This window comes from Leopardus geoffroyi, chromosome C3 (genome assembly GCF_018350155.1).
Source record: "Leopardus geoffroyi isolate Oge1 chromosome C3, O.geoffroyi_Oge1_pat1.0, whole genome shotgun sequence".
NCBI lineage: Eukaryota > Metazoa > Chordata > Mammalia > Carnivora > Felidae > Leopardus > Leopardus geoffroyi.
The window spans coordinates 137627077-137647765 of record NC_059338.1 but is presented as its reverse complement, the minus strand read 5'-3'; the positions used below and the strand labels follow the sequence as shown (position 1 = coordinate 137647765).

Genomic DNA, 20689 nt, shown 5'->3' with positions numbered 1-20689 from the left:
ATTGTGCTTCCAAATATGGGTTTTGAATATAAAACTCAGAGAGTACAAATTCCTACGTTTTGTCTATCTAAAACGTACATCCTTAATTTTACCAGCTGTGAACTTTAATTCTTATATCTTTTTTCCATTCTAAGGAAAAAAATGAGCTTTGTTTCATTTTTCTACAACCAAATAACTGGAAGATAAGCACTTTCAAATCAATTTTTTTGAAAGACACCAAAGTAATTAGAATCAGTAGAAAACCTTGCACCAACTCCACCTAGACATCCCTCTACCACATCACTAACTGTATGAGGATGTCCAAAGTCAACTGTGGTAGCTGCACCTTGTTCACTAGAGGTTGTGTTTGTTCTTTAAGGTACAGAGCTAGGAGGAAGGATCGATGACCTCAAGATCAAAACTTTGAACTCAACCACTTGTCTACCCCACACTTGTAGCAAGAAATCTGAGTAGCTGGAAGGGGCGGGTGGTCACAAAACTAAATAGAATTCTATTCTAACACTAAGTTCACAGTCAACAATTATACAGCAATCTTACTATGTTTTTCTAGTGAAACAGTTCTTTATCTGTTTTTAATGCTTATTTATTTTTGAGAGAGAGAGAGAGAGAGAGAGCGAGAGAGCATGCACGCAAGTGGGGGAAGGGGAAATTGAGGTGGGTAGAGGACCCAAAGCTGGCTCTGCAATGACAGCAGCAAGCCCGATGTGGGGATGGTGACCTGACCCAAAGTTGGATGCCCAACCGAGATACCCAGGTGCCACTCTTTATCTCTTTAAATGCCTATTTTCAAGCTTTCTCTATTCTTCTCAAATTTCCCCCCCCTTTATTCTCAACAGCCTCATACTTCACAGAAAAAATACAAGCCCTCATTTCCTTTTCTTTCCAAAGCCAATCCCTCCACCCCTCCAGAGTGTCTCAGAAACTGTGCCACCTACCAACACCACCCCCCATGCCTCCTCCTTCCCCCTGAATCAAAATATCCCTCCTCAGTCCCTCCTTCTAGTGCTCCAATAAGCATCAGCACTCAGGACATGCTCTAGATTTTATCTTTCAAACAACAAAGAATACTTGACTCTCTTGGCTCCCTCCAGCTGCCACCCTGTCTCTTCCCCTAAGCTAAGTTTTCTGAAAGAGCTGCTACCTGCTGTGAGGACTATCTCACCCTCAACTTCCACCCTTTTGACAACTGGAGTCACTTGAGTATAGACATGGAATCTGGAAATACTAGCATTGTTATAATGGTTAGTCTGTCTTCCAAGATGTAACTCTCCATTTTTTATACCTTCTATTATATTTCTCAAAGTTTTGTGCATTTCCTCTATTAGGACACGTGATATAAAACTGTACGTTTTAAAGAGTTAGGAGCTCAAAAATTGCTGCCAGAATTTAGACAGTAACATAAAGATTATTCTAAAGAAACCATCTCTCTAAAGAAACTATCATTCTTTAAAAAATCTACAAAAGACTTAACTATTCTCACATTGCATATTTATAGTAATAACATTTATGGAGAATTTTAAAGGTCCACTGGGCTAACTTCATTACCCAAAACTGCCTACACAATTGTCAAAAGAAGCCCATAGCTAAGGAAAAATATAAATTAATTGAACAATATTTGCATGAGAAACACTGGAAAAGATGCAGGAGACCAAAAGAGATTCTTTTTAAAAAACCTGACATAGCACCTTAAACAAAAAAAACTTTTTCAAATCTTTTATTTTTTAAGAAATTAAATGTTAAAATGTATTTGAATCCTGATAACACTATACTGATACAAACAGGAGCCCATCTGGTTTAGAACCATTTGTGAAGAAGTGAGCTATATTCCTGTTATTATTGCTGTAACAACCCACTTTTCCTTGGATATATACATAGATATTTCACAATGTAAGTTCAAACAAACAACCCAGTTTAAATATAGGCAGAGGATACGAGTAGACATTTTTCCAAAGAAGATATACAGATGGCCAAGAGCCGGATGAAAAGATGCTCAACATCACTAGCCATCAGGGAAATACAAATCAAAACCATAAATGAGATACCACTCTACACCTGTCAGAATGGTTATTATCAAGAAGACAAAAAACAGCAAGTGTTAGTGAGGATGTGGAGAAAAATGCACTATTGGTAGGAATGTAAATTGGTGCAGCCACTATGGAAAACAGAATGGAGGCTCCTCGAAAATTTAAAACGAGAACTAACATATCATCCAGCAATCTGACCTCTATTTACCCAAAGAAAAGAAAACACTAAGTCGAAAAGATATACGCACTCCTCTGCTCAGCGCAGCATTATTTCCAATGGAAGCAACCTAAGGGTCCATAGACAGATGAATGGACAAAGAGGATATGGTATACATATACGATGGAATATTATTCAGCCATAAAAATGAAGGAAATCTTGCCACTTACAACTACATGGATGAGTTTTGAGGTCATTATGCTAAGTGAAATAAGTCAGACAGAGAAAGAAAAATGCCATGATCTAACTATTATGTGGAATCTTTAACAAACAAAAAAACCAAGCTCATAGATACAGAGAACAAATTGGTGGTTGTCAGAGGCAAGAGTTGGGGGTGTTGACAGAATGAGTGAAAAGGGTCAAAAGGTACAAATTTCTAGTTATAAAATAAGTCTGGGGAATGTAACGTACAGCATGGTGACTGTAATTAATAATACTGTATTACATATTTGAAAGTTGTTGAGAGAATAGATCTTAAAGAGTTCTCACAAAAAAAATGTAACCATGTATAGTGATGGATGTTAGATTTTTTGTGATTGTTTTAAATATATACATATATTAAATCCTCACATTGTACACCTAAAGCTAATATAATGTTGTATGTCAATTATACCTCAATTTAAAAAAGTGGGTGGGAATTGCTGAAAATGGCAGAGTAGGAGGATTCTGAGCTCATGTCAAGCAATGGCCACACACCAAAACTGAAGTACATATGGAGTAACTCTTACTGAGAACAATCTGGGGACTAGCAGAATAGCTCTTCCACAGCTAAAGATGTAAAGAAAAAGTCACATCAAGAAAGCAGAGATGTGATTTGGTCAGGGTCCACACGCCCAGCTTGATAACCCACAAGCAGGAGGGATATCACAGGTATAGAGATCCTCCCTGAGAAGTGAAGGGTTTGAGCCCCACATCAGGTACCCACTGCCCTGGGGATCTGTACCAGGAAGAAAAGCCTCTATAACATCTGGCTTTGGAAATCAGCATGCCTTATGTCCAGAAGCCTTGAAAATCAGTGAAGCTAAACTCCAGGAGAGCTGGCGGGCTGTGGGAAGCCAAGATTCCACTCTTAAAAGGCCTGCATATAAACTCACTTGGCTGAGACCAGAACAGAAGCAATAGTCTAAACAGCACCTAAGCCATAACTGAAGGAGATTCACTCACTAATTTTAGGGCTTGTGCAGTAGGGTCAGGGCTCTGTAGGAACTTTCTCCAGGAAGGAAGCACTGAATGGCACCATTTTTCTTGCCTTCCTTCTGCCTCGCTGGGCTGATGCTGGCGGGCACCAGTTCTGACACTATCCATTTACCTTTCTAGCACTGCTTACCCTGACCAGATGTCAACCTGTGGACCTGTCCAACCCAACCTTCCCTTCCTGGGGGATACCCTTCCAAAGTGGTTCCTCTCCTGTTGCACTCAGCAGAGAGCCTCAACTGAGACTGGTGCCTGTCCCCCCAAAAGTGGCTACTGTCCCACCACACTGAGTCGCCTCAGCTGGGACTGGAACCCCACAAAAGTGGTACCAGTGTGCCCACATAAGTTGTGATCCAGCCACAAAGGAGGGCACATGCAGCCCACACAGGGGAAATCCCTGGAGTGCCTGGGTATAGTTACCAGGGGGTGGGGTGGGGTTTATGCCTCACAGGATGCCTTCTATATAAGGTTACATGTTCAAGACCCAGAGACACAGCTGATCTACCTAATATATACAAACAAAAATAGGCAGGGAAAGGAGGAGACAGAGGAACATGTTGCAAATGAAAGAACAAGACAAAACCTAAAAAAAAAAAAAAAAAAAAAAAAAAAAAACTAAATGAAATGGAAATAAGCAATCTACCTTATGAAGAGTTCAAAGTAATGGTCATAAGGATGCTCTCCAGACTTGAGAAGAGTAGATAAACTCAGTGAGAACTTCAGCAGAGATAAGAAATATAAAAAAGAATGCATCAGAGCTGAAGAATACATTAACTAAAATGAAAAACACAGTAGAGGGAATCAACAGCAGATGAGATGATGCAGAAGCACAGATCAGTGATCTGGGATTTCAGGGTAGTGGAAATCATCCAAACTGAACAGCAAAAACAAAAAACAAAAAATTAAAAAAGAATACACATTCTCTGGAGACGCACATGAAACATTGTATTCTCCAGGAGAGATCACATGTTAGGCCACAAAACAAGTCTCAATAAATTTAAAACTGAAATTACATCAAGCATCTTTTCCAACCACAACAGTATGAAACTAGATCAATTACAAGAAAAAAAATACTGGAAAAAACACAAACATGTGGATGCTAAACAACATGCCAATAAACAACCAAGACGTCAATGGAGAAATGAAAGAGGAATTCAAACAACTAAATTGAGTCAAATGAAAATTAAAATATAATGTTCCAAAATAGAAGATGCACAGCAAAAATGTTTTTTTTTAAGTTTATTTATTTATTGAGAGGGAGAGAGAGAGTGTGAGAGAGACGGAGAGTGAGGGGGGAGAAGAGAGAGAGAGAGGCAGAGATAGAGACAGAAACAGAATTTCAAGAAGGCTCCACACCATCAATGCAGAGCCCAATGCAGGGCTCAAACTCACAAACTGAGAGATCATGACCTGAGCTGATATCAAGAGTTGGATGCTTAACTGACTGAGCCACCCAGGTGCCCTGCAGAAGCAGTTTATAGTGATAAAGCCTACCAAATCATTAAGAAAAATGTGAAATAAACAATCTAAGCTTACACTTAAGGGAATGAGAAAAAAGAGGAACAAACAGTGCCCAAAGTTAGTAGAAGGAAGGAAATAATAAAGAGTAGAAATAAATGAAATAGGACTTAAAAAATAATAGAAAAGATTAATAAAACTAAGAGCTGATTCTTTGAAAAGATAAAGTTGATAAACCTTTAGACAGGCTCATCAAGAGAAAAAGAGGCAGGATTCAAGTAAGTAACATCAGAAATGAAAGAGGAGAAGATACAAAAGACACCATAAAAATACAGCTGGTAAGAGACAAGTAGATGCCAACAGACTGGACAACCTAGAAGAAATGGATAAATTCCTACATACATAATCTTCTAAGATTGAATCACAAAGAAACAGGAAATTTGAACAGACCAATTACTAGCAATGAAATGAATCAGTAATCAAAAAACTCCCAACTAACAAAAGTCCAAGACCAAATGGCTTCTCACGGGTGGGTTCTACCAAACACTGAGAGTAAGTACCTATCCTTCTCAAAGTATTTCAAAAAATTAAAGAGGAAGGATTGTTTCTGTATTCATTCTACAAGGCCAACATTACCCCGACACCAAAAGTAGACAAAGACACTTTGTACAAAAAAAGAAATTACAGTCCAATATTCTTGATGAACATATTTACAAAAATACTTAACCAAATATGACCAAACCAAATTCTACAATATAGTGAAAGGATCAAACACCATGTTCATGTGGGATTTATTCCAGGAATATAAGGATGGTTCCACATTTGCAAATGTATCAACAGGATATACTACCTTAACAAAATGAAGGATAAAAAGCATATGATCATCTCAATAGATGTAGGAAAACCATTTGACAAAATTCAACATCCATTTATGATAAAAACTCTCAAAAAAGTGGGTACAGAGGGAACATATCTCAATATAAAAAAGGCCACATATGACAAACCCACAGGTAACATCATTCTCAATGGTGACAAGCTGAACGCTTTCCTTCTAAGAACAAAACAAGGATGCCCATTCTTGACACTTTTATTCAACACTGTACTGGAAGTACAAAACACAGCAATCAGAAAAGAAAAAGAAATAAAAGGCATCTAGATTGTGAAGGAATAAGTAAACTGTCACTACTTGCAGATGTCATAATCCTATATATAAAGAAAACCCTATAGACTCTACCAAAAAACTATTAGAACTACAAATGAACTCAGCAAAGTTGCAGGATACAAAATTAACATACAGATATGTTGTACTTCTATATACTAGTAATTACCAGAAAGAGAAATTAATAAAATAATCCCATTTATAATTGCATCGAAAAGAAAATACCTAGGAATAAATGTAACAAAGGAGTTGGAAAATCTGTACTCTGAAAACCTATAAGACACTGATGAAAAAAATTGAAGATGCCACAAAGAAATGGAAAGATGTACCATGCTCATGAATTGGAATAATATGGTTAAAATGTCCCTACTGTCCAAAGCAATCTACAGATTCAATGCCATCTCCATAAAAATACCAATAGCATTTTTCACAGAATTAGAAAAATAATCCTAACATTTGTACGGAACCACAAAAGATCCCCAATAGTCAAAGCAATCTTGAGAAGGAACACCAGAGCTGAGGTATCATGTTCCCAATTTCAAACTACATTACAAAGCTACAGTAATCAACGATATGGTATCAGCACAAAAGGAGACATACAGATCAGTGGAGCATAAGAAGAGCCCAAAATAAATCCATGCTTTAATGGTCAATTAATCTATGACAAAGGAGGCAAGAATATACAATGGGGAAAAAACAGTCTCTTCAATAAATGGTGTTGGAAAAGCTGAACTGCTGCATGTAAATGAATGAAACTTGACTACTTTCCCATACCATGTGCAAAAATACACAAAGTATGGACTCAAGACCTAAATGTGAGAGCTGAAAGCACAAAACAATGGAACATTATTGTAATGGCACATTACTCAGCCATTTGCGATAACATGGATGGACCTAGAGGGCATTATGCTAAGTAAAATAATTCAGATAGAGAAAGACAAACACCATATGATTTTGCTTACATCTGGAATCTAAAAAACAAATGAACAAACAAAACAACAGAAACAGACTTACAGAGAACAAACGTGATTGCCAAGGAGGTGGAGGAATGGGCAGATCAGGTGAAAGGGATTAAGAGGCACAAAATCCAGTTATAAAATAAATATGTCACAGAGATGTAAAGTACAGCATAGGGAATATAGGCGATAATATTGTAATAACTTTTTATGGTGACGGATGGTAACTACTTCTGTGGTAATCTTTTGTAATGTATATAAATGTCAAATCATTATGTTGTACATCTGAGACTAACATAACATCATATGTCAATTATATCTCAGTAAAAAAGAATGTATATTTATTCTGTATGTTTAGGTTATGATAGCATTCTCCCAAACTTGTTTTGCAAACCTAATGAGACAAATTACCAATTTCTAGGTCTTGAATAAGTTTTAAGAAAGCTGCAATCTAATGGTAAAATATCTTCTGGAATTCGGGCAATCTGCAATACATATGATGTCTTCCACCAAGAACTTTAAAAGAATCAGACAAAAACCAGTCTAACAAAGTGTACTACCCATATCTAATTGGAAAACTGCGTGTAACATTGTTTCTTATTTCTAGTTTTTAAGATACCAATGGACTATTTTAATACCAGTGAATAAGAACACAAGTCAAACATTTCAAAACAAGTAATGCTTACCTGTTCTTCTTTTTTTTTTTTTTTTTTTTTTTTTTTTTAATTTTTTTTCAACGTTTATTTATTTTGGGGACAGAGAGAGACAGAGCATGAACGGGGGAGGGGCAGAGAGAGAGGGAGACACAGAATCCGAAACAGGCTCCAGGCTCTGAGCCATCAGCCCAGAGCCTGACGCGGGGCTCGAACTCACGGACCGCGAGATCGTGACCTGGCTGAAGTCGGACGCTTAACCGACTGCGCCACCCAGGCGCCCCTTACCTGTTCTTCTTGCACAGAAGAACTTATTTTATATAAAAATGGAAACACTTTCTTGGAAAAGAAAATTGTGCTTATAGAAGAGCCTCCTTCATAAACATGTATCCAAAGACAGAACTGCTCGAGGTATATGTAAGGGTCATTGATAGTTCTTAGATGTGATTCCAGATGGCAGCCAGGAGGGTGAGGCTGCCATGACACACACCTGGCAACGAGGGTCCTCACATGCCAGGTAGATCTCGGGGGTGACAAACCCTATCTTGCTATTTTACACATAACCTCTCATTCCTATAAAAGGAATGCCAAATATATCCTACCAGATGATACGTATTTTCCTCCTTGCAGTGGACAAGGTGGGACCCTTTGTCTTGGTGGGAATCACTGAGTTTTACCTCTTCTCTGCGTTCCCCCTACTATGTCATCTGGTGAATTGCCAGAGTAAGAAATACAGAAAGCACGGTATCAGTAAGCAACAAAGGAAAATTATACACTTGGATACCATACATATATATTATCCAGAATTCATTTCTGGCTAAGCACTTTTAAAAGGAAAGCATTTCTAATAAAATAATGAAAGTTAAAAAATTTTTCTTGCCCATTTGCTCTTCATGTATAGAATTCCTGTAACTTTTGGGTGGCTCTCGTTACATGAATGTGTGTATCACCATGTGTAAAATCACAGGTGTGTAGTTACCTGCTAACAACCAACCCTAAGAAGAAACCATTCAGCCATCATCTTCACAAAAAGTAATGAGGTGATTAACATGAAAGCTATTCTGCCCATCCCACACTTTCAACCTCACTCTACTTTCATCACCAAGACCCCTGACTAGCAGATATGTGCTTTTTAAAAATGGAATTTAGAAAACAAACAGCTATTTCAATGAGTAAAAGTGTCCCAGCAGACTAATAGTAGGTGAGGAGCAATTACAGTTTATAGAAGGCTAAGCCTGGAAGGTGTGAAGGGTGGCATGGTTTGATCTACATTTATCTTGGGATAATAACCGAAGTAATATTCATATTAAGTTAGAAAAAAGGAATTTCCCAGCTCTAGAAGAAGATGAGTCACCTGATATTTTGCCATCTACATGTTTTAAAAAGGGAAGGCTGAAGGGAAAGACAACTGTGTAAACGATACTAGAGCATTTTCTGTGTGGACATGCCAAGTGGGGCCAGAGAAAGGCAGAAAACAGTCACCCGAGGGCAAAGGAGAGGTAGAAGAGAAAGAGAAAAGGAAAAAAAAACCCAAAATGGCAGGGAAGCAGGAGGGGGACTGTGCTGATAAAACAGAATTCACTGTTTTTCAATTTTGCTGAGGATCAGTACGATTTATTTTCTGTCAACAGTGTACAGACAAATAGAAGGTGATCTCAAAGCTATTTTCTTTACATGGACTTTACATGGTCACACAGCTTACAGGGAATAATGTACTGATACTAAAAAGCTAGACCCACATTGATTCTCCAGATGACTACAGTTGTATCTGCTTGCCCATTTCCCATATTTAGCTTCCTTATGAAAGGAGCTTCATTCCAAAGAAAAAAAGAAAACAAAAAGGCGATTTCAAAGTACATAGCAGTGAACTACATATTTAATTCACTCTAAAAAAAATTTTTTTTTTTTAATTTGAGAGAGAGAGAGAGAGAGAGAGACAGAGACAGACAGAAAGAATGTGAATGCATGAGCAGGGGAGGGGGAGGCAGAGGGAGAGAGAGAATCTCAAGCAAGTTCCATGCTCAGAGTGGAGCCCGGTGCAGGGCTCGATCCCACAACCCTGGGATCACAACCTGAGCTGAAATCAAGAGTTGGATGGTCAATTGACTGAGCCAGCCAGGTGGCCCACTTCATTCTAAGCACTCAGAAGTGGCTTCCTCTCAGTGTACTTTCCAATCTGCTTTACTTTTATTAAGGTTTATTTATTTATTTTGAGAGAGAGAGTGTGTGTGTGTGTGCAGGAGGGGAAGAGAGAGGGAGAGAGAATCCCAAGCAGGCTCCACAGTCAGCACAGAGCCCACTGTGGGGCTCAATCTCATGAATCATGAGATCATGACCTGAGCCGAAATTGAGTGAGATGCTTAACCAACTGAGCTACCCAGGAGCCCCCTGTTTCACTTATTAAAAGGATAGTTAGACAAGCAAAAAGATATTTAGATAAGTACGGTCTAGTTTAATAACCTGTACCATTTTTTTATGCCAAAAATTTTACCCTAAATAAAAATGATTCTCAAAAGAAATCCTTATCCTGTTCCAAAGAGAATAAGGAAACATGACCCTTGCCCCTAAAACCAAACAAAACACAGGAGGGGGTAAACAGATTAGAATCACCTGGTGTTTTCAAACCATTCATATTCTGTAGATTCTGATAAGACTCCTAAAGAAGCTACAAGCTCATCTCCACCCAACCATGAAGATGCCATGTCATAGGGAACCATTGTTGATCATATGTCATATCTCTCAAGTGTACAGAGAAAGAAAAGCCTGAGAACCATAAAGTTAAAAGAAAGGATATCTTTAAAATGTCATTAATCTACCACATATCTGTGGCTATCAAAGCTGAAATACAGTATCAGAAGATGTCATTGTAAATGACCACAACCCAAAAGAAACCAAAACAGAAAAACAAAATAATGAGGTAACAATTTCACTTTGGGTTATCTATAATAGTAGCACTAATTAGGGATGGATGGCCAAGTGATGATGATGATGATGACTTTTGATTACTGCTAACCAAGAGTAATGAAAAGACAAAATTATGAGAGTGGTTCTTTGAGCTTATAGATCAGTCACTAAAGAAGGGACAAAACGATGTTCTGTTGGCAGCAGAGGGCTCATAACCTAAGTAAATGAAAGCAATAAACCCCCGAGTGACTGTATCATCAATGCAGCAATCTAGAGTACACATTAATTTGAGTAAGTCAAACTCTTCACTTACCATTTGTTAGTCTATCAAATAGAAAGATATCAAAATTCCAATTTCCAACTTTTTCCAGCATACACTGAAATGAAAACCAAACATTCCTACTGTAATTTAAGTTCAATAACAGTCTGTCTTTTACAGATAGTCCATAGTGAAGTTAGTGAAAATGGAAAGTGATTTACTTTAAGAAATGCAAAGTATTCTCCTTTTAATCATGACCTTTCCAACTGGTTCCAAAAAAGTGTCCAAAGGGTAATCTCCATTTGGAAAACCAAATAGTTTGTATTCCAATTAATGAATGTACAAGTAAGGTTATTGTTTCTTTCAATTCATTCCTATACTCCCATGAACTTTTCAAGAATTCTAACATAATTTAACACTATGGACCATATATGGTTCATACATGGCATGGTCTAGAAATTAGATTTTAAAAATAAGTTATAATAGTTGAGTACTTACTATATTCCAGGTACTGTTAAAAGTGTTTTGCTTACTCTTACTATTCATACCAAGACTATGAAGTAGGAGTTGTCTTTAACCCTCCTTTATATATGGGGAAACAGGCTAAAAGTAACTAACTTGCTCAGCTAGAAAGTAATAGAGCTGGGATATTAATTAACTCAGGTGGTCTGATTCTGGAACCTAGGCACTTGAATCTATACTACACTATGCTTAAGTTATTTGTCATTCCTTTTCTTAAAAAAAAAAAAAACACTCCCAACTTACAGGTATTTATTTATATTCTTTAAATATCATTATACAATAATTAATAGCCTTTATTACATTTAAGTTGATGTGTATTTCAGTTGAGCAAATAAATCTCACAACAACCAAACCAAATTCATATTTTTACACTATATATTTGTAACCTGAAATTTTTGTGGAAAGTTCACTGTTGTACACATCTATCAATAAATTGGCATAAGAAATACTCTTACTAATAGTGATTATTTGATAGTACTAACAACCACTCAAAAACAGATCAATATTCTCATTTTGTTTATTTTTAATTTTTTTTAATGTTTATTTTTGAGAGAGAGCATGTGTGCGTGTGTAAGCGGGAGAGGGACAGAGAGAGAGAGGGACACAGAATCTGAAGCAGGATCCAGGCTCTGAGCTGTCAGCACTGAGCCCGACGGGAGGCTCAAACCCAGGAACTATGAGATCATGACCTGAGCTGAAGTCAGACGTTTAACCGACTGAGCTACCCAAGTGCCCCGATATTTTCATGTTAAAAAGCAGAACCTGTAAACTTTTTACAATTTAAAGAAAGCATGAACACTTTTCTATAGATTTCTTTCACAAACAGGGAAACAATTTTTTTGCACTTTAATGTAATTGTAAAGAAGGTACCTTAGCCCTATGTACACACACTTACAAAATCTGGCCTGTAAATATTAGGTAAAAAAATAATTTAAAAAATATCAGAAACATAAGATCATTAAAAACTCTCATTTGGTCAAAAACAAGCTCATCTGAGCTCCACCTTCATTAAGACATTTCTTTTAAACTATATAAATAATGCTCACAATCACTGGGCTTAATTAGAAAATGTATAAACCCTCAAAATAGCTCAGTGATGCAAGAGACTATAAAAATCATTTGACTGTAAGTCATGAGACCTAAAGTCCTATGCTGGGTTTACCTCTAAACAGTGGGTGAGCTCAAACAATCCCTGATGCTCTTTAGGTCATAGATTCTTTATGTATAGCATATAGACATTAGATCAGAATAGCCATAATATTCTTCCCAGAGTTAAAATTCAGTGTGATCTTATAGTTTAATGTTTACTGATCTACTTGTTACTTACTGTTACAATAAACAAAAACATTTTCATTCTTTTAGTTACTTCAGAGATTTCCCTTGCTCTGTAATACCTAATTATAAAATGAACACCCGCTCTAAAGGAAAAACTGAATAATGGGCTTAACTAATTTTTGCATACAAAAAAAGGTTCTAATAAGTCAATCCCATATGGGAAAAAAAGGGTTTCATGAAACTTATCAAAAATTAATGTTTTCTTGAAAAAGTTATACACACCTTGGCTTGTCCATTATAATCATCATCTAAAATGTTTAGAGAATTTGAAACAGTAGTACCGCGAAAAAAGCGAGAAGATCTAAGATACCGCTGGAAACTTAGTAACCTCCTGATATTTCTTGCAGACACAGAAACTTCAATTTCAGATTGAGCTGAAATAAAAGAAGTAAAAGGTGAGTATAGCAAGTCGAAACTGTGCACACACAATCTTTGTCATACTCCTTTCTAGTTACATACAAACCCTTTTTAAAAAAACGAATCATTATACCACATTTCTAGGAGAGAAGAAGTACTTCATTTGTATTTTCAACTAAAGAACTAAAAATGAAGGGGTAAACGGTCAATTTTGACAGGATTTGGAAAGCTAATGAGGAATGTGGCTGGATTAATAATCAGGTTTTTTGTTTTGTTTTTAACTCTGAAGAATTATCACCTCTCATTCTATTGCTTGAATATACTCGATAGACATTATGCAGAAGAAAGACAAAAATGTAGTTTCAAACTACCCTTCATACTGAGAATCCAGGTCCCCAGTTACATATGAGAATTTAACAATTACACAACTACAACGTCTCAAATCCTAAGGAGATATCATTTCAAATATTAAGATAATTTTATTTAGAGGAAAAGGAGAAGGACTGGAAAATTAAGTAACATATTCTATTAAGAATTCTAAAGAATAGAGACAAAAATCCTGTAAGATGAAAAATTCTAAGGAAGAGGAAGTTTAACACAACCATTTTTTCCTCTAGTGTTAGAACAAACCAGTTTCCTTAGGTACCAGACGAAGTAACAGACTTGGGTTAAAAGCCATCTTCTAGGGAACACATGTTATCTTTAAACTCTAGAATCAAACTAAATTCAGTGAAATGCTTTATAATATATAAAACACATGAAAAAGGAGACTAAGGATCAACAATTATCATCTCTCATCTTAACTTCTGTTAACTTAAACCCACCAGGAAGAAGGGCAGGTGATCAAACATACTCTCCCTTATGCATCCAGTCACTAACTCCTCTATTAACCTGTATTACCCTGTGTTTTCATATCTATAGAATAATGGCAATTAATATGCAGTTCAAAGGGTGCTGGATTGAGTGAGATAACGTATCCATGAGCTGGATATATTAAGTAACTGGTTGCAATGTAGATGATGATAAAACTGATGTGATGCCACTGCTTGGAGGTATGCTTCCAGGTAGTTATCCTAAATTCCCAATCCATTCATGTTGCTTTATTATTATTTTTTTTAATTTTTGAGAGAGAGCACGAGCAGGGGAGGGGCAGAGAGACAGGGAGACACAGAATCCAGAGCAGACTCCAGGCTCCAAGCTGTCAGCACAGAGCCTGACATAGGGCCCGAACTCACTGATGGTGAGATCATGACCTGTGCCGAAGTCGGATGCCCAACTGACTGAGCCACCCAGGCGCCCCTCATGTTGCTTTAAATAAAAGTACTCATTGGCTCCACATCATCTTAAAATGAATTCTTGTCCTTAGTCTGAAGAAAAGGCTTCATGTTACAGGTTCTAGCTCGTTCCAGATGTGACTCAGATGTCATTTTCCCTGGAGGCACATCTAAACGACTGCACGCACACTCCCCATGTAGAAGTGGGAGGTGCCTCCTCTGGGTTCTCAAAGCTCCCTGTGCAGACCTCTATCAGACTACTTCTGATATTGGATTATAACCACTTATTTACCTGTCTCCTTTGACAAATGGTGACCTCCAGTGTAGCCAAGAACTACTTTTTTTTTTCATCTCTTTATTCCAAATGCTAATAATAGCACCGGCTAGGTATATGTAAAATATAATGAATAAACACATCCTTGTTTTGAAATAGCTGATGAATTTTCAGGCTCCCATATACTCACATAAGCCAGAAATAAAATAATATACACTGTTATGTACATTTTTCATAATGTACTCATTTTTCATTCCAGTGAATCTAAAATAGAAAGTTTTTAGAGCAACTGTGGAGTTAAATTTCTGATCTTTATCAATGTAACTTACATTAAAAGGAGTACAACAAAAATGGTAAAACTACTAATCAAGTGATTATGTCTGAACTAGAATTTGCATGTTTGAGGACATGAGGGTAGACTAAGTGTTCTGTGAAAACAATGTTCCAAAGTGCTTTGCAAAAAGTACCTCATTTAGTCCGCAACAATGTCAAAAGATAAATATTATCATTCATTTTTACACATGAGAACACTGAGTCTACAAGAGATTAAGTAACCTGCCCAAGGTCACACAGCCAACATAGGACAAGTGGATTTTAAAACACAGAACTGTCTGTTTACAAAGCCCGTGTCCACACTATTACGCATAGGTTTTTATTATATCTCTATTGTTTAATTATTAAGTGTAAGATTCTGTATGACATTATTCAAAATTGTCTTTACATAGACGAACGCATGCAGAAAAAGAAACACAGAGGGGAAAAAAGCTAAGGTACACAAATTTAAGTCTAATATGATCCTTTTAGTCCTATTCTTAGAAAAGAGTGAATCGGGAAGGGACAGAGTTGAATGGTAGGAACATATGAGGAACAGGTGAGACTAATTAGCATATACTAGCACCACCATCTCTGTTTTGATAAGGCACCTTACAGTTTTACAAAAGCGCATTCACATAAGCTATCCCATTTAGTGATCGCAACAATCCTGTGAAGATGACAAGACTATCGCCCCCATTTTACACACACAACTTTAGAAACCAAAGTAGAAATGCAATACAATTAATGCATTAGAACCAAAGCATTTAGAAAACTTCTAGAAAATGTTGCAGAATGTCTTCTATTCATTATGGAAAAGAGTTCAAAGTCATGAGCATGATTTCATGAGCATTCCCTTCAAGTGATCTTAAATCACAAAAGGTAACAGTTTTGTCACTGGCAATTATACTGAATCACTATGTGCATATATGTGTGTGCATACGTGTATACACTAATAATAGTAGCATCACTGCTTTCCAATTATATATCCAAACTCATGCACCCTGGAAATAAGTGTGAGAATCTCTTTGGGAGCATAACTGCACAAGGACCAAAAAACAAATTAGCCTCACTTGAGGGGAAAACCCCAATAACTCAGTCCACCATGCTAAATCCTCATATCAACAAGGCAGGATTCACATTATCAATGGTTAAGACATCTGGCAGTCTGGCAGCACCCTCCTTGCCCCTGCCTTACTCCTATTTTCTGAGTAATTTTTGACAAGTCACAACCTCTTAATGTCTCACCTTCCTTAAATGAAAAAAACAAAAACTAAATGTAATTCGTATCTTCCTATTTCATAGAGTTCTAAAGTTGGTACATGTTATCAAGACTTCTGTTTTGACCATATTAAGTTGAGAATGAATATTAGACACTAACTCAAGGGGAAATGCTCACTCATAGGAGCCCAATGCATCCAGCAAGACCAATCCCATAAATAACCTACACAAAGGATAAGAAACAGAGTTTTCATTTAATGACAGAACCAGCCTTAATAAGTACTGATTATTTTGCAGACAACCTAAGAAAGGACAGAGAACCTGTCCATATGAAATAGCAAATCAATCACAGAACAGTGTTTTCTGCACCTAGAAGGCCTGGGGAAGATTACTTAAGAAGATTACATTCTGGAAAGAATGAAAATCCCATGACACCTTGTAGAGATAGCAGCTAAAACTACCTCAGAGCTTTGCTTAAGACAATACGGGACCAGAATTTGGGGGAAGGAGGAAGAGAATATTCGATATTCCATTAGTCTAATTAGTAATATGTAATGCACTTGCACTACAAAAATGAAAAGGAAGGGCGCTTGGGTGGCTCAGTTGGTGAAGCATCCAACTCTTGATTTTGGCTCAGGTCATGATTTCGTGTTCTTGAGTCTGAGCCCCAAATCGGGCTCCACGCTGACAGTGTGGAGCCTGCTTGGGATTCTCTCTCCCTCCCCCCGCCCCTCTCTCTCTGCCCCTGACCCACTCATGCATGTGCATGCTCTCTCTCAAAATAAATAAATAAACATTAAAAAAAAAAGAACAAACCCAAACCTAACCCCTACCCAGTCATCCATCCAACCACCTCCCAAGCCTTCCCCCAAGATAATTTTTTTCTTAAAGATTCTTGTGTATTTTTCTTGAGTTTTTTGATCAAATGTATGAAATCCTTATGTACTGTTTTTCTACTCCTTTTACATAAATGGTACCATATATTCCATTATATGTTCTGCATCTTGCTTTTTATCTTGGTGCTCCTTCCCTATCAGTACATAGAGACCTTCCTCATTTTTTTATGAGGCTATCAAGTATTTCATGATATGGATGAACCATAATCTGTTTAACCAGTACTGCCCTGAAGAGCGTTGCTACAACTTTACAATTTACAAAAAATACCTTCATTTTGTAAAATATGCTTATATTTCCACTTCTTGATTTGTCAGCTTAAGACATCATCCTTTAATATTTTGTTATTACACGCAAGGAAATGACTCTATATCCTACTTTCCCTTTCCCAATGTTTGTTAGTTGACGGAGTATATACTTTTTCTTTCATGATAATAATGTATCTCACAAACAATATATCTTTGAATGGTAGTCTTTGTATTTGACAGACAGCTTGACTAAATATAAATTCTTGTCTTTCATTTTCCTTCCTGGAGTGTATTTCAAAGTACTGATTCATTATCTTCTGGCATTGAGGTTTGCAAAGTCTGAGGCAAACCCTGTACTTCCCCCCTTTAGTGACTTGGTCTTTTGCCATGGCCACCCACAGAAACTCTCTTGATCTTAAAGTCCAATGACTTTGCTAAGATATACCCCACTGTGAACCATTCTGGATCATTTTCCCCTCATACATGGTGTGCTCCTTCAATATGTCATTTTAACTCTTCTGTTACTTATGAAGAGTTTTCTTGAATGGTATCGCTAAATATTTATTGTGTTCCACTATTTTAGCTTTATTATTCGGAGACTAAACTGTTATGTTGAAACGACTTTACCTATCATCTGTATCTCACTTCCTCTCCAATTCGTTTTAATCATTTGTTTTGTTTGCTTTCTTATTTTTCCCAACCCTGCTTAGCTTCTGAGATCACACAAGATTGGGTGCACTCAGGGTGGTGTGACTGCAGACTGCTTTTCTCATTTCTATCCCCTATGCTCATTATCTTGGTTACTGCATATTCTACACCTTTGGTCCTACCAAATGCCTTCATTTCTGTGATATATTTGGACTTTTGCTTCTATTGTTTTTTTCCTAAATATTTATTTATTTTGAGAGTGAGCGAGCAAGCAAGCAGGGGAGGGGCAGAGAGACAGGGAGAGAGAAAATCCCAAGCAGGCTCTGTGCTGTCAGCACAGAGTCCCATGCATGGTTCAATCTCATGAACTGTGAGATCATGACTTCAGCCAAAGAATCAGATGTTTAACTGACTGAGCCACCCAGGTACCCCTTGTTTCTACTCTTTCTTGATTCTGAATGTACATGTTTCAACCACTTTTTTTTATCTTGCCTTATTATCTATTCCCTGAGTTCAATTTGTTCTTTATGGCTATTGCTTCATTTAATCAAAAATAATTTTAATGTTTATTTATTAACAGAGACAGAGTGCAAGCGGGGCAGGGGCAGAGAGAGGGAGGCAGAATCCGAAGCAGGCTCCAGGCTCTGAGCTGTCAGCACAAAGCCTGGTGTGGGGCTCGAACTCATGAGCCGTGAGATCATGACCTGAGCTGAAGTCGATGCTTATCTGACTGAGCCACCCACGTGCCCCACTTCATTTAATTTTTTAAGTGAGTGGTACAAAATTCAGTCACACTTTCTTACACCATAAAAATAAACTCAAAATGGATGAAAGACCTAAATGTGAGACAGGAAACCATCAAAATTCTACAGGACAAAACAGACTACAACCTCTTTGACCTCGGCTGCAGCAATTTCTTACTTGACATGTCTCCAAAGGCAAGGGAAATAAAAGCAAAAAAATGAACTATTGGGACCTCATCAAGATAAAAAGCTTCTGCACTGCAAAGGAAACAATCAACAAGACTAAAAAGTAACCGACAGAATGGGAGAAGATATTTGCAAATGACATATCGGATAAAGGGCTGGTATCAAAAATCTGTAAAGAACTGAACAAAGTCAACACCCAAGAAAACAAATAATCCAGTGAAGAAAAGGGCAGAAGACATAAACAGACACTTTCCAAAGAAGATGTCCAGATGGCAAACAGACACATGAAAAGATGCTCAATGACACTCATCATCAGGGAAATACAAATCAAAACCACACTGAGATATACCATCTCACACCAGTCAGAATGGCTAAAATTAACAACTCAGGAAACAACAAATGCTGGTGAGGATGTGGAAAAACGGGAACCCTCTTGCACTGCTGGTGGGAATGCAAACTTGTGCAGCCACTCTGGAAAATAGCACAGAAGTTCCTCAAAAAATTAAAAATAGAACTACCCTATGACCCAGCAATAGCACTGCTAGGAATTTACCCAAGGGATACAGGAGTGCTGATACATAGGGGCACTTGTACCCCAATGTTTATAGCAGCACTTTCAACGATAGCCAAATTATGGGAAGAACTTAAATGTCCATCACCTGATGAATGAATTAAGAAAATGTGGTGTATAGGGGCGCCTTGGTGGCTCAGTTGGTTAAGCGGCCAATTGTGGCTCAGGTCATGATCTCAGTTCCTGGATTTGAGTCCTGCATCAGGCTCAGTGCTGACAGCTCAAGAGCCTGGAGACTGCTTCAGATTCTGTGTCTCCCACTCTCTCGGTCTTTCAAAACTGAATAAACATTAAAAAATTATTAATTAAAAAAAAAAAGAAAATGTGGTATGTGATACACACACACACACACACAATGGAATACTACTCAGTGATGAAAAAGAATGAAATCTTGCCATTTGCAACAACGTGGATGGAACTGGAGGATATTATGCTAAGCGAAATAAGTTTAGTCAGAGACAGACAGATATCACATGATTTCACTCATATGTGGAATTTGAGACACTTAACAGATGAACATGGGGGAAGGGTAGGAAAAACAAGATAAAAATGGAGAGGGAGGCAAACCAGAAGAGACTCTTAAATACAGAGAACTGAGGGTTGATGGGGGTGGGGAGGTGGGGAAAATGGGTGAAGGGCATTGAGAAGGGCACTTGTTGGGAGGAGCACTGGGTGTTATATGTAAGTGATGAATCACCAGATTCCACTCCTGAAGCCAAGACTACACTGTATGTTAGCTAACCTGAGAATTAAAAAAAAAAAAAAAAAAAAAAAAATCGGTCACAATTTTCATCAATTTGAAGTAACATTTTTCTGTGAGGTGCTCATTATTCCAAAGTATGAAATTATCATAATTACTTACTCTTTTTGCTTCTGGGCTGTTTCTTTTATTTTTCTTATAATTCTGTAATAAACATTCTTATAACTATACCTTTCCACATATCCTAGTTGATTCCCTTGGAATACACCCTCAGAAGTAGAACAAACACATAGGAGCACATTTCAATGGCTTCTAAAACACACTGCCAAACTGGAGAATAAGTTTTCTAAAAGAAAATTAGAGGGGCGCCTGGGTGGCTCAGTCAGTTAAGCATCCTACTGCAGTGCAGGTCATGATCTGGCGGTTTGTGGGTCTGAGCCCTGCGTCGGACTCTGTGCTGACAGCTCAGAGCCTGGAGCCTGCTTCAGATTCTGTGTCTCCCCCTCTCTCTGCCCCTCACCCGCTCATGCTGTCTCTCTCTCTCTCTCAAAAATAAGTAAACATTAAAAGAAAGTGAGAG

The 20689-nt window shown here is 37.5% G+C and overlaps 1 protein-coding gene and 1 long non-coding RNA gene across 4 annotated transcripts in view; both read right to left on the bottom strand.

The window, feature by feature from the left end:
- The window catches only part of PDE7A (phosphodiesterase 7A), a 123750-nt gene that overhangs the window by 17435 nt on the left and 85626 nt on the right, over window positions 1-20689 (bottom strand). For all 3 annotated transcript variants that reach the window (XM_045455078.1, XM_045455080.1, XM_045455079.1), the window contains exons 4-5: window positions 12904-13055; window positions 10879-10942 (exon numbers count right to left, since the gene is read on the bottom strand). In XM_045455078.1, coding sequence (XP_045311034.1) covers window positions 10879-10942; window positions 12904-13055 — 216 coding nt within the window. The remainder of the gene's footprint in view (window positions 1-10878; window positions 10943-12903; window positions 13056-20689) is intronic.
- Window positions 600-9940, bottom strand: LOC123586144. The gene is made up of 2 exons (XR_006706624.1): window positions 7950-9940; window positions 600-7694 (listed from the first exon to the last, which is right to left on the bottom strand). It is a non-coding gene; the product is annotated as an uncharacterized LOC123586144 (long non-coding RNA).